General features: G+C 40.5%; 1 protein-coding gene across 5 annotated transcripts in view; it reads left to right on the plus strand.

Moving 5' to 3' along the window:
* Positions 1 to 14,033, plus strand: part of GLI3 (GLI family zinc finger 3) — a 277,052-nt gene that overhangs the window by 213,435 nt on the left and 49,584 nt on the right. For all 5 annotated transcript variants that reach the window (XM_025200050.1, XM_025200054.1, XM_025200051.1 and 2 more), the window contains 3 exons: positions 8,052 to 8,268; positions 9,599 to 9,751; positions 11,170 to 11,310. In XM_025200050.1, coding sequence (XP_025055835.1) covers positions 8,052 to 8,268; positions 9,599 to 9,751; positions 11,170 to 11,310 — 511 coding nt within the window. The remainder of the gene's footprint in view (positions 1 to 8,051; positions 8,269 to 9,598; positions 9,752 to 11,169; positions 11,311 to 14,033) is intronic.

Genomic DNA, 14,033 nt, shown 5'->3' on the forward strand with positions numbered 1-14,033 from the left:
TGCTGAAATGGGTATCCTCAGGAAGGTCAGCCAGCTTTTTGTGCTTGGAGATTTTATGAAGGTTTTGGGTGTCCCCAAGATCTTCATAAAATTGAACTCTCATTACATATGTGCATATCTATCTGTCTGTCTGTATGCACATACATAATATATAAAAGAGAGGAAAGAATTTTCCTAACTTTGAATCACAGCTGTTTTGTGGTAAATTCCACAGCTGTGACCAGAAACTGGATGACCTTGTTAGTAGGACCGCCACAAAGTAGCCACAAAGTTTGGTTTTGATTATAATGTCTGTTTTTCTTCTTCTTGAAGTCAGTCCCTTAAAATTTGATGTGCTCATGTAATTGCAATGTAGTTCACTGCCCTATTTTACCTCTAGTAGTGGGATTTTGAGACTTTTGGGAGAAAGGAAGAAAAGAGAGAGGGGGAGAAACAGAAGTAGCCAGTATAGAAAAATAAATTATGTCACTGATTTTTCTTCATCATTAACTACTAACTATTTAAAATAAAATTGCAACAATATTTTTCAAGCTCTTCCCTCCTCAAGACTTTTATCTTTAAAAAAGACAGCCTATCCCCTTAGTTTTATAGATATTTATCTTTTTCTGTTGTTCTCTCTCTCTCTCCCTCCCTCCCTCTCTCTCTCTCTCTCTCTCTCATACACACACACACACACACACACACACACACACACACACACACACAGAAAAACACACTTAAATATAAAGATCTAGTTTCTATTCTGCCTCTAAGACATTTAAGTCCTTGCCTCAGGAGAATGATCCTAATCCACCCAAAGAGATGCATAACTCTAGCTCTTTCAGTGAGTAGCCTTATGCACTTCTGTTAGCAGGTGGGATTTTTTTTTTGCTGGCTACAGTTTAAGGAGGCCTTTTGCAAATTTAGGCACCTCCACAGTGAAACTGTATTACAACAGAGGATAAATGGAATTTGATATCGAAGTGTCTTGGATAATGTCCGAGCATGTGCAATGTATCAGATTTCAATTGTAGGCAAAATTGGACATGTGTAAGGAATACAGGCATCTTGACAAAATTCAAGCTGTTCAATAGGCCAAGTAGAATCATGTTTAATGACTCAGGTGCCTAAAAACTATAGTAGTCACCTTGGTGCCAAAATAGGATCTAGGCTTAAGTGCCTCTCTTATTGCACATATTCAGTAATCCCATCATATGTGGCTGTAGAAGAACAGAATTTCAGCAGGCATATGGTATTGAGGTTATCTTTATTACAAATAGTTTGAACACAGAAATTGTAGTCAAATGTCCAGGGTCCACTAAAAGACCTTCAGATATCAAGTACTCTAATTTAGCCAGTTATTAAATACATTGCTCATTTGATAGGGATAATGAGGAAGTTAATATTTACTCCAGCTGCACTGGGGATTGTTCCACCAACATTAACTGTGCTTCTGCATCACTGTCAAATCCATTTACTATTTTTGCCTTGGCTTCTTTTAACAAGATAATGCAGAGTGCCTCATACCTTCCTGATCACAATGTAGTAAGGCATCTAGCTGTAATGTAGCTCTAGCATCAAAGGAGTGGAATCTGGCCCAGTGTCAGTTCCCTGAGCCATTCTACATGGAACAGGCGGGCTGTTCCTGAGAGTGATAGAATGGACACAGTTATACCACCTACAAATTAACAGCATGTCTGCCATGTTTTGCCTTCCATCTGCTGGCTCATGGAGAATACCCCTGTCTGTCATCCCTTCCCACCTGCACAGGGGTTTATAGTGATGCTTCTACGACTAAGTGTTTCAGGTGCAGAGCTGGCCTTATGAAAAATGTTGCCTTAGGCAAACTTGTATTTTGGTGCCCTCTCCCCCAAAGTCAGAGGTAGAGGCAGAGGTAGGTGAGTGGGCAGGCCCCTTGGAGTGCAGGCAGAGGTACTGCTGCAGGCAGAGTTAGGTGGGTGGGCAGGCCCCTTGTAGTGGGGATCGGCTGGGGCAGGGCAGGGTGGGACGGGGGAGAATGCTGCTGTGAGCATGGGCTGCTCATGCTCATACGTGTGTGTGTGTGTGTGTGTGTACGCACGTGTGGCAGGAGGGTGTGGTGGGGCATGACCATGGTACCCTGGGTGGTTGCCCACCCCTAAAATTGGCTTTGTTCAGGTAAATGAGTACAAGACTTAAACTTGTAGTTGTCCCCTGAACAGGAAAGAGGTTTCTCTGTATCCTTTCCTATCTTGCTGAGCTTCATACAAATAGAAACGACCTTGCTCATAGAGTATATACATATAGTTTTAAGTGGACTCTTGCTATAAGCTGTGGTACAGTAGGGTTATTTAACTAGATGCGATTAGAGCAGGGATGGCCAACCTGTGGCATGAGTTCCACAAGTGGCACTGGCACCTTCTGTGTGTGTGGCCTAGACAGACTAGGGAGAAGACAGAAAGCAGCAGATAGGGAAAGAAGTAGAAGACAAAAGAAGATGCATCAGGGACATCAGGTCAGGAAGCAGAAGGCAGCAGCAGGTGAGGCAGGGAGCATAGAGTCAGGAGCAGAAAGAGCAGCAGATTGGGCCAGAGGAAAGAGAGTAGAGTGACACTTGGGGTGGATGTGGGGCTAATGTGTCACCCTCCTGTCAAAAAAGTGGGCTCCCATTGAAGTAGAGTATGTGGCATTAGCCATTAATGTCTTGTGGATTATTACCAAAATGATTTTTTTTAAAGTCAAAATATATCATATGGCATGGAATTCTGTGAGGGAGAGAGAGAGAACACATATTTCTCAGTCTGTAAGAGATGGAATGGAAGAATGCACTGCAGACGTGAAGCAACTCAGAAGAGGGAGCGACTGAGAGGAGACCCCATGTCCTTTGAGTCATTTTTGGTGGATGAGTAAAGCTTTTCTTTGTCAAAGTGCATTCAGTGAGTGTGTTCCTTGAGAACAAAAGCACTGTGTTGAAAACATGTGAGGTCCTTCAGTCATGCAAATATCTAGTCTTGATCTATGGTAGGGGACAGGCAAAGTAGATTTTAGGCTCCTGCTTTGAAGGAACAACTGGATAAAGTCAATACTCTTGCTTTCCCTTTCATGTTAAGGCTATATAACTCAGCTTAGTTCCAGTACAGTGAATGTGATTCACCTGCTTTTAGATAGAAAGGTTGCATTGCTGGTCTTGTTAAACTTGCCACATGCTAAGTCAGGAACTCCATTCCAGATTCTCACTTATTGTCAGCAGTTCTGTGTACCAAGATATTTTTGGACCTTACCATCAACTATAAAGTTCAGCAGTTTGAGTGATTTCTCAAACACAGCAAAAGAGCTGAGACAGTGTTCTTTAGGCATCTTCTGATCCTTTCTGCTTCCACTCTTCTCTGAATGACCAGCGCAACTCTCTTGATGACACCCTCCTGTATAAAGATGACTTTGAGCCCAGCCTGCAAAGTGGTTTTCAGAAACAGTTTGAGAGAATTGTTCTGAGGCAGGAGTCTGAACTAATTAAGATGTCATCCTCATGTCTCTGCAGAGCTTGCCACTTTTGAGTACTTCCAGTCAGATCTACTAGCTAATCCCTGTGGGTGCAACTACACGTTCGTTATTGTGTTGTAATTATGGCACATTGTCAGTGCCTGTAATAACAGGTACTAAGAATGCACTATAATTGGTGCTATTGTGCATTAGGGCAGATGAATGTTTTTTTTGGTGACACTACTGCGCATTAGACTAAATCTGCTATGCATTAGCGTATTAGCATGTGTTACCTCACCTCATCTAAATGGCTCTTTGTTTTAGTCTGACGTGTCTGAATCTTGGAGATTTAGGGACTGAATTCTAGATTGCCAGGCTATACGTAACTGTACATAAAGACTGTAGTACCTTGGTCTCTCTCCTTGCAGTAGGGTACTGAGCAAAAGGGAGGCAGTACCAGTGCCAAGATTCCTCCCCTTTCCAGCACGTCTTTCCTCTGCTAAGTCTTACTTCATCTACCAGTGATGTTGCTACCTTCCAGAATACACCTTTGGTCCCAAAGATGGAAAAAGAGTCTAGTTTGTCTGCAGTGCTTGTAGCTGCTTGCTTGTTGTGAGTGTGACAGCTCAGAAGTGCCAAGTTTAGGTATATATTGCTATGGAGGAGTTAAACTGCAGGGAATCATGCCTTCTCTGATCATGCCTTTCCTGTGAAGAAAGGGCTTGTGAGACAGCAGTCTATGGCCATTATCATTGTAAGTCATTTGTTTAATACATGGCAGCTACTTTACACTTACATGGGTGTAGAGTAAATCTTACTCTTTGACAATGTATGTTAGCTAAAGCAAATAGGAAGAAAGAGAATGTTTCTACAGAATGAGGTTTGTATTTTTCATGCATCTTACTAGTGGATAGGAGCTAAGACAACTTTGTAGGGCAGGGGCGGGGAATTTTTCAGGCGGAGGGCCACTTACTGAGTTTTGGCAAGCCATCGAGGGCCACATGACAGGCAGCCAGGGGCAGATAAATATTAATTTTCCAAATTTTTTAGGAGCTCCGCGGGCCGGATAGAATGGCTTGGCGGGCCACATCCGGCCCGCGGGCCGCATTTTGCCCACCCCTATTGTAGGTGCAGAAGTTGTATAACACCTGTAGTGTTTCATTTTAAAGAGGACATTTCCATAGTGGAGAACCCTTGTGTGAAATGTAGCACTATTTGACTACACTGAGAGTTTTCCCCAAGCTTGGTGTGGTTGAGCTGCTGTTGTCCTTTGGTGTGAAAGGCATCTTAATATTTGAGATAAGATGATTGTGTTGCTCTTGGTAACATCAGATGAGTTCAATAATGGAAAGTGGGAGTGTTGGCCCAGAGAAGGCCTATTTGGATGACTTCTATTCCTGGATGAATTAAGACAAGAGTGGCCAACCTATGGCACAGGTGTTACAAGTGGCAGGAGAAGCCTCTATGTGTTGCACATGGCAGATTGCAGGGAGGGTGGAGGGGCAGGCAGCACAGTATCATATAGGTCAGGGAACAGGATGGCATCAGATCAGCATGGGTAAGGAAAAGGGATTGGATTGGCACTTTCAAGAGGGTGTGGTGTGCCTGCCAGAAAGGTTTGTTTCCACTGAAGTAGAGAATATTACACATGATTCATTCAGCTCAGTATGTATAAACTGACAAATGAAATCCCTTTGTGGGAGTCCTTGTAGTTTTCACATTATCCTGCAAAAGTCCCTGAGCCTAAGCTAACCAATTCCATATTCCAAATTACAATGTCTCTAGGCCAGTGGTGCTCCACCTTTTCATCCAGCAGGCTAGACAGGCAGTGCCCAGTCCCCCGTGGGCCAGATCCAGCCTGTGGACGCAATCTGGTGACCTGGGCAGGTGCTCTGGGGCTCCAAGCTGCATGCAGGGGCAGCCTGGCCCTGATCCAGCCATGCCAGGGAACGGGGCTTGCCCAGCCCCAACCCAGCCTGGCTGTGCAGATGAAAGGGGTTGCGGTCTGGCTTCAATCCACCATGCAGAGTTTGGAATTTTAGCAGTGGGGAGGGGTAGAAGTGCTGCCACTGGTCCCCTGCCGTCAAATTTCCTGACCCCATTTGGCCCATGGGCCAGAGGCTGAGCACCCCTGCTCTAGCCAGTGGTAATGAAGAAGCCTATTCCATATTCCTTGGCAAAACAAATCTCTGTTTGGAGTCTGAGTGATATTTCAGGCACTACTTCTTTTAGGGCTAAATTGTATTCATGGATGCAGGTGAACCTTTGTGTGTAATTAAAAGGGATTTCATGTAAGTTTATTAGACTATATTTTAGCCATTTGTATCTTGTAAATTAAAAACTAAACTTTTTTTTTTGAAAAGATATATGTTCTATAGAATACTGGCAAGAGTTTTCAAACCTGGGGGCCTAACACTATATTCCTAAAAGTATATGTAAACACCCAAAGGAAAGTGGCTACATTTTCAATGATTTTGCACACCTGCAGTTCTCATTTTAATCAATGCAACCATTAAACTGGTGTGGTTCCCTGGATAACCAGGAGACTTGTGTCCTAAATGCAAACTATCTCATATTCCCTAGCCAACACAAAGAAATACAATATCATATACTCCATCCAAATAATTTGTGCTCTGCATTTGTGGATCTCATAAAACTGGTATGATCCTTGGGACTGCGCCTCCTTGTGTTTAGAGAATAGGTGACTAATTTATAGTATTTATAGAAACAGAAATGTAGGGGCATAGTGAGGAAGTGCAACTGCTGTTTCAGGCCCATGTATGACATTGTAATTGTATGTTTTTTTAATGAACAGAACAGAGTAGTTACACTTAGTAATGTTTGTTCACTAAAAGGGAAAAGGGGTGTTAAATCATTGTGTTGTTTGATGAATGGCTTGTACACTGAAGAATAAATTGAACAAACTGGCATAGAGCTCAGTGAACATGAAATCAGCTATTAGAAGAAAGCTTGTGAACAAATTCTGAGCCTGATATGCATCTTTTGATTAATGTCCTATCAATCATCCATAGTGGCTACCTTAGCTAAGTCGTGCTGTAATCATTCATGGTTGCTTACAGGAACACTGGCAGGGACTATAGGGCTGCAATAACTGAATATTATTACTGATTTCTCCCTAACTCTTGCTGTGAACAATTACTGTTTTCACTACATTTCTGCTTCCCTTTATTAAAAAGAATACAATGCAAAATGAAAAGAGAGTTCCTCAAAGACTGGTAAAATTCTCCCCGGGTATTCTTAATGATATTCTGGTCTAAATGGGCAAACTATTGTAATGTAGAGTTCTCACCAAGAATAATAGTAATGTAATCACATTGAAGCTGTCTCTTTATGGATTGTAGTCAAACAGACAAAATGTATAGTCAGATTAATGAACACTGAATATCTGTAGAATTATTACTTAAAATGGTTGAAATGATTTTAATTCTTTTTGTATCACAATATTTTCAGTTAATGTGCTTAGCAGTAACAGTAATTAAGACTCTAGACTTTAAATTTGCATTAAATCCACCTTTGACATTTCAGTAAACCTTGATTCTTGTAAGGTATTGCTCACACACTTAAAAAAAAAGCCAAAATGTTTTTACTTTGAAGGCTTCCATAAACCAATTTTAGATGTGAGATCTGTGAATACAGATATTTTTGTTGTGATTGCAAGTTTTTCATTCCAGATTGCAATGATTTCATTCCAGACTATTCATTTCCAAAGTATGGCACCCAGAATGGTTTGGCAATATCAACTAGTGAAGAGATCTCTTCAAACTACAATGTAATTTCCTCAAACTCACTGTAGTCTGAAAAACAGAGTAGAGTAATGAAGTGATGACAGATATTAGCATGCATAATGGGCTTTAATAGACATTTAATGTTGTGTAACTGGAAGAGGGAGAAATGCTTTCCCATTGGAATATTTCTACATTGAAACTCATTGATCACCAATTTCAGAGGGGAAAGGTTAATCCATCAGTTTCTGTAACCAAACGGCACTGATGGAAATTCTTTAGGTGACATTTTGGATGGACTGAGCTTTCCATCTTTACAAACAAATGAGTGATATGACAAGCGTGGTGTTCAAAACACATTTAACCAATTGATTTTCTCTCCTCTTGTAATAAGATCTAGAGACATATGAAAGAGTATAGCATGAACCAAGATTAAAGGAATTGTTTCATAGACGAGAACATACAGAACTACATTATCAATAAAAGTACTATAAAACATGTAGTCGCCCATTCTTTTTCTTTATATAAAGTTTGTTATTGCAATAAATAGCTGTTATTGAACTGCTTGCCTTTTATTTCAGGCCACTTTCAATGTATTCCTGGTAAATGGGAATCTTTTTTAAAAACGTTTAAAAATGTTGCTAGAGTGTGATTTTTCTTTTCACTTATAAATTCAACCTTGAACTGGAATTTTACACCTATGTTCATTATTTGTTTTGAGGGTGGAGGAACATATGATGGGAAGAGATTGTTTTATGTATACATTTGGTACATTTTAAAGTTTTTACCTGTACAGTTGCACACAGTGATGATCCTTCTCTTTCTCTCTCTCTTTTGCTTTTTTATTTCTGCTTTGCCCTCTAACTCCAGTCCTGCTTTGAGTTTCACATACCCTCCCACACCGGTTTCCCTTCAGCAAATGCATCAGCAAATTATAAGTCGCCAGCAAAGCTTAGGTTCAGCCTTTGGACACAGCCCTCCTCTCATCCATCCTGCTCCAACTTTTCCTACCCAGAGGCCTATCCCAGGCATTCCCAGTGTCCTGAACCCTGTCCAGGTCAGCTCTGGCCCTTCTGAATCCACACAGGTGAGAGAAAACAAAAGAAACTGTTGCAATTTGTTAATTTAAAAAAATCACATTGTCATATTAGCAATTAATCACCACAGTCAGCGAGAACCTTGGATAACAACTTTCTTGCGGCTATGGCATTTGCAATCCCTTATTATAAATCACAGGAGTGCATCCATGATTTCTGATTGGTAGAAAGCTTTCTATCCCTCATAAATATTTCAGTAAGCTGCAGTGGCTTCTCATTCCAAACTCTCTCTCCTGGATCAGACATCTTAATCCAGGTAGGGAGTGAGGGAGGAGGGAAAACATATACAAGAAACCCTAACATTTTAAAGGTGAACAACTGCTTGTCCCCAAATTGATTTAAAGATAATCTAATTGCTCAATTTACTGACCAATAAAATAAAATGGGGAGAGGGATTTGACTCTGCCTCATTGGTGTAAATAGAGAAAAATACCAATGATGTTTCAAGGTTTTTTACTGATCTATGCTGAATTTGACTCCAGGGGCTGGCTTTAGCATTGTTATCAGTGCAGTTATACTGGCTTAAAACGGGACTACTGCAGTAAAGAGTCAGGCCCAAAATTTGGATTCATTTCTATTCACGTCATTGTCATTGTTAATCAGCATTATTAAATCAGAGTAGAATTAGTTCCTTCTTGTGCTGGCAGCTGTATACCCTGGATATAGTTTCTGAAAATCAATTTGCTGTGACATGCCCCTGTGAAGACCCAGTGACTACAGTGGGCTCCACGCAGACTCAGATATGGACTCAGCAGATCCATTTGCCAACACTAATACATATTGACAGCATACACTATATAGCAGCCTGGGATAAAGGAGGTGAAATCTAGACTCCAGTGTTGTTAGTGGAAGTTTTGCCTGTGGTTTCTTATTAGTGTTGTTCTGTTCCTAAGTCACCACTGTAATTATCAGGAAAATGGTAGAGATTCCTTTTATGGAGATTAGATACAAAGTCTTTCTTATATGTAAATACATAGTCAGCTCATGTTGATTGTAACCAATACACAATAATTTCACATATCCAAATGGGAGTTGCCTTTTTTTAAATTCATAGTTGTGTGGAAAATCAACTTTTTCCTGCCCTTTCCCATCCCTATGAAAGCAGTGATAGTTTCTACAGTGAGCTGCACAGAATGGGTTCCTTTATATTTTCTCCTCTCTGATCCCAGTTTGAATGATGCAGCTTTCCTGCAACTTAATGCTGCATAACTGAAGGACAAAATAATAGTATATCCAATACAATTAACAGAATAGCTTCTCCAAATAAAGTTGCTTAGTAGATACTGCGTGTTTCTGGTTGGCATGACACATTTATTGCAGTTTGATTTTGTCTTTGGGGGGATGAAATGCCTACAGCAGAATAAACCCACAAGTGAGTCAGCAGTGAGCAGCACTGGGGATCCAATGCACAACAAGCGTTCGAAGATAAAACCAGATGAAGAGCTCCCCAGTCCAGGTGCAGGAAGCATGCAGGTACGGCATTCAGGTTTCTTTAAGCAGGCTTTCAGCTTCCTGCTAGACAGGAGGCACGTCTTATCGGTAGCACATATTTTAAGGCTTCTTACCCTTCATGGCATTTTGCCTAATGCACACCCAGGCTGCATCAATCCATAATGCCTGATCATAGAATTAAATGTAAGCAGTAACTTCTCTTCTGCTGTATGATTGAGCAGGGGGAGGAGATTTGCCTGTGTATGCCTTTAGCAGAGTTTGTAGTCTGTTTGCTGTATCATAATAAAAGATGAACCTAGGGCACTCAAGCCTCTATTTAGCACATGATTCATACTCAGTGGAGCATTTATGTTTGTGCTTAAGGTTAAGCACATGCTTAAGTCACATTGACTTGTGATGGCTTTATTGAATTTTCACCTCAGATTATGATTTTAATTTATTTTTTTACTGTTGCAACTCTACCAGCTTCATTAGAATAAATCCTGATGTATACTGAGGTAGGTGAGCTAAAACTCATATCCTCAGTCTTCTGAATACATCTGTAAAACAAAACAGCCCCCCTCCATTCCACTCCTGAAGAGAGGTTTGAAGTGAAAAATAGCATGACTTCATAATGTGAAACAAATGTTTAGAGGGACTCTTTACGTCTGACTCAACATGGGCAAATAACAGGCAGGAAAGAATGAGGATTATTTAAGAAATGAGGCTAAATAATAAAACAAAGGGAAAAAAAAACATACAATATGGATCTCTCAAATATCCTCAAATTAGCAGACTGATCTGGAAGTTTTGTATTCAAAGCCCTTCACTGACTTCAGAATAAAACATGTTTTAGGTAGTTGGTGACCTTGCTTACCTCTGCAACCATATCATTTGGGCCATATTCTGGTATATTTCTCCATGCTGAATAATATCTTACTCAATAATAGTGATTTTATTAGGGCTGTCTGTCTAAACAAGGCATTACTAAATGCACATAAAAGCATTAGAATCAGAACATTTATGATGTGATTTTACATTAATTTCATGTGACTCCTTTTCTTAAAAAAAGGGTTTGACCCCAGACTTCCTCATATTTATCCTCACTTATTCAAGTGACACACAACACCAGCAAATTCAAATTATTCTTCTGAACCTGATCTTCCTATCCCGTTTTTTTCCTGTTTCCCTATCAATTCATATCATACGACACTATTCAAAAATAGTATTATCAAAGGGAAGCATCTAGGTCTTAAAAAAAATATCCTGTTTCCTTGGTTAGTAAGCTAGGCCTGATTGGGGGATTCTCTGTTTTATCTGAATGAAAAGTAAAATAATCCATATTAAGCCTTTTCCCGCAGTACCTGTTGTTTAATACTAAAGTAATTCACCTTTCTTCCACCTCTTTATAAGGGTTTCCTCTCTCTTCTACTCATTTCTGTTATTCTTTTCCTTTTCAGGAACAGCCAGAAGGAATGACCTTAGTAAAGGAGGAAGGGGACAAGGATGAAAGCAAGCAGGAGCCCGAAGTGGTCTACGAGACAAACTGCCATTGGGAAGGTTGTTCACAAGAGTTTGACACACAGGAACAGCTAGTGCATGTAAGTTAATGGTATTCAGGAACTGGGTTTTAAAACTATGTGACCTTTTTCATGGGGGTCAGGTTCTCTGACCCTGTGGTGAGTCAAGTTTCTTAGCTAACAGCATTGCAAACTGGAGAGGGGTTTATGAGTTTCTGAGAATAAAGAAAACTCTGAGCCACAGTGCTTGACCTGTTCAGTCAGCTAAAGCTTAGTGTAAAATTCAATAAAGTCTTCAATAGAGAGTGTAATGGCTCTGATCCTGTAAGCCAGAAAACACTATTTGAGTTAGAGACTTTGATAGTTATTGAGTAATAGTAAGCTGGACATGAATTATTATTAACCTTTAGCCAAGTTTGATTTTTTTTCCCAAAAGGGACTGTAACAATAGAAAGGGGAGCAGGGGAAATTCTTCCCCTTCTCTAAGGATTTGTAGTTTATTTTATATATCAATTTACTCTTGTGTGTGAAGTAAGGTGGATTACTCGGTTGGATATGTGTAGGCTGTGTTACTGGCATCCTTTGAATTAAGGCAAACCTCTGAGTCCTGTTCATTGCAGTCAAGAAGTTAAGTCAGCATCCTCCCCCCACCCTTAAAGACAATTTCATGTTTACTACTTCATAGTATGGTTGGCTAAATTTTGTGTCCTACACCAAACAATTCCTCTTAGCAAGGACACCCTCTCCTGTTCCCAGGCAATGGCAACTGTGGTGACTGTGCCTCCTTAGTTAACCAACGTATTTAGACCAAAGGCTCCCATACCTTTTCTTATTGCATTCCCCCTTCCACATTTACCAGTTGCCCACGTACTCTTACCAGCGTACATTTTGTATTTGAATCCCTTAAATGCCAATTATTATTATAATGAAAATTAAATCTGCCATAACACAATTTCTCTTGTTTACCCCCCAGAGATGCATACCACAGTTTGGGAACCCCTGGTTTAAACAAATAATCTGACTGATTTGATTCTGAATCTTTTCAAGATATTCTGGTGTGCAGTGACTGTGCAAAGAGAGACAGATAGGGTGCTGATAGATGTGGAAAAAAAACTCTTTACCAAAAGCAGCAGCATGTTACTTCAATCTGGCTCTGCAGCATCTGTATAGATTGGGCACTTTAGCAGGGCTTTTTGGTGCTTTTATCTAAAGCTGATTCAATCAGCGATCAGATGAAAATGCCAAAAAAGCCCACTAAAGTGCCCGGTCTATACAGACATTGGGAAAGCTGAGTCTATCTAACACGATGCCTCTTCTGGGCATGTGCTGGGCTCAGCGCAGGGGCATGTGGAGTTTAAAGTGACATGTTGCTTTTTGGGTTCTTTTTCATGTCTGCCAGCATGTGCAGTCCTTAATAGATGAACAGAAAAGGGCATAAAAACATTGATGTTTCCTGAAAACCAGTGAACCTTAGAGAAGAGGCGTCAAACAAACGTATAACCCGTGTACCAGTTGGACCCAAGGAGCCTCTCTATCCAGCTCGCCAGGTTACCAAAGGGCACTGGAAGTTAGGCCCTTTGGCCCTGTAAAGCACTGCCATCAGTGGCAAGCTTGGCTTGTAGCCACCAGATCCCACACTCCTGCTGCTGGGCCCTTGCTGTCCCCACTGTGGCTGCCACTGGACCCTGCCCCGTCATTGTCCCCATTGCCAGGGGATTCCATGCCATTGTAATGGCCACTGCTACAGCTCTCATACCTTGGGTTGCATGTGGCCCGCAAAGAGCCAGCCCAGAGCCCCAGGTGAGTTTGACACTCCCCATTCTAGAGTGCCAAAGGCCAAATCCTCAGCTGGTATAAATTGATGCGGCTCATGTTGAATTCAGTGGAGTAATGCCAATTCACAGCAGCTGAAGATATGAGGGGTATGATGCTAGAAATTGTCCATCAAGAAGCAATGAATAAAAAATAACAGCATTCAGTGGAAAAGGTACTGCTGTCACAGGTGAGAACATGCGGAGTAATTTTAAAATAAATCTCTTTTAATTGTAGTGTATTTCTATTTTGTTACCCAAGTGTAACCTGATTTTTTATAGAGCATGTGAATAAGTTTTGAGCAGAGCTTCCCTGAATGAAGTGATATTTTTTATAAAGAGCAACCTTTGGAACAGAAGCCATAAAGACTTTGAAGCCTTTAGAAAAGTAAGCTTGACTCCTGCAACTGATTGAATGAAAACTGCTCCACCCACACCAGGTCCCCCAGTAACTTCAATCGGGTTCTGAAGCACTGCACAATCTGCATATTATGTGAATATTAATAAGTGCAAGCTTGAGGCATGAGGATGTCTGAAAAACATTCCAAATGATGACTAATCTTTTACACCAACACAATAGAAATAAAATACAAATACAAATTAAATAGGCCTCAGATAATGGAGAAGAAGAAAAAGGAAATTTTACATTTTCCAACATAAAATTTAATCGGACTCCTTTGCAGCTGTTGGCTAGTAGTTCATAGCAAATGTATTGCAGTTATAAATTAATTAAGTTGGCAGTACTCTGTGTCTTTTTAAAAATGGAGGAATTTATTGTTTTCTTGTTCCTATTATGATCTGTAGAGGGACTGATTTTGCTGGTAAGAGTTAGCAGCAAGAATGACATGGAAATAGCATATTACCTATATTTTAGAATGATGACAGCATCTGGAGTGGGACTTCAGAGCATTATAAAGGGAAATAATTCTCCATGACAAAGGCTTTATCCATGTATGTTTGTTTGAAGAACAGTAAAGCCCCCATTCTGAATGG

Source organism: Alligator sinensis, unplaced genomic scaffold (genome assembly GCF_000455745.1).
Source record: "Alligator sinensis unplaced genomic scaffold, ASM45574v1 scaffold254_1, whole genome shotgun sequence".
Lineage (NCBI taxonomy): Eukaryota > Metazoa > Chordata > Crocodylia > Alligatoridae > Alligator > Alligator sinensis.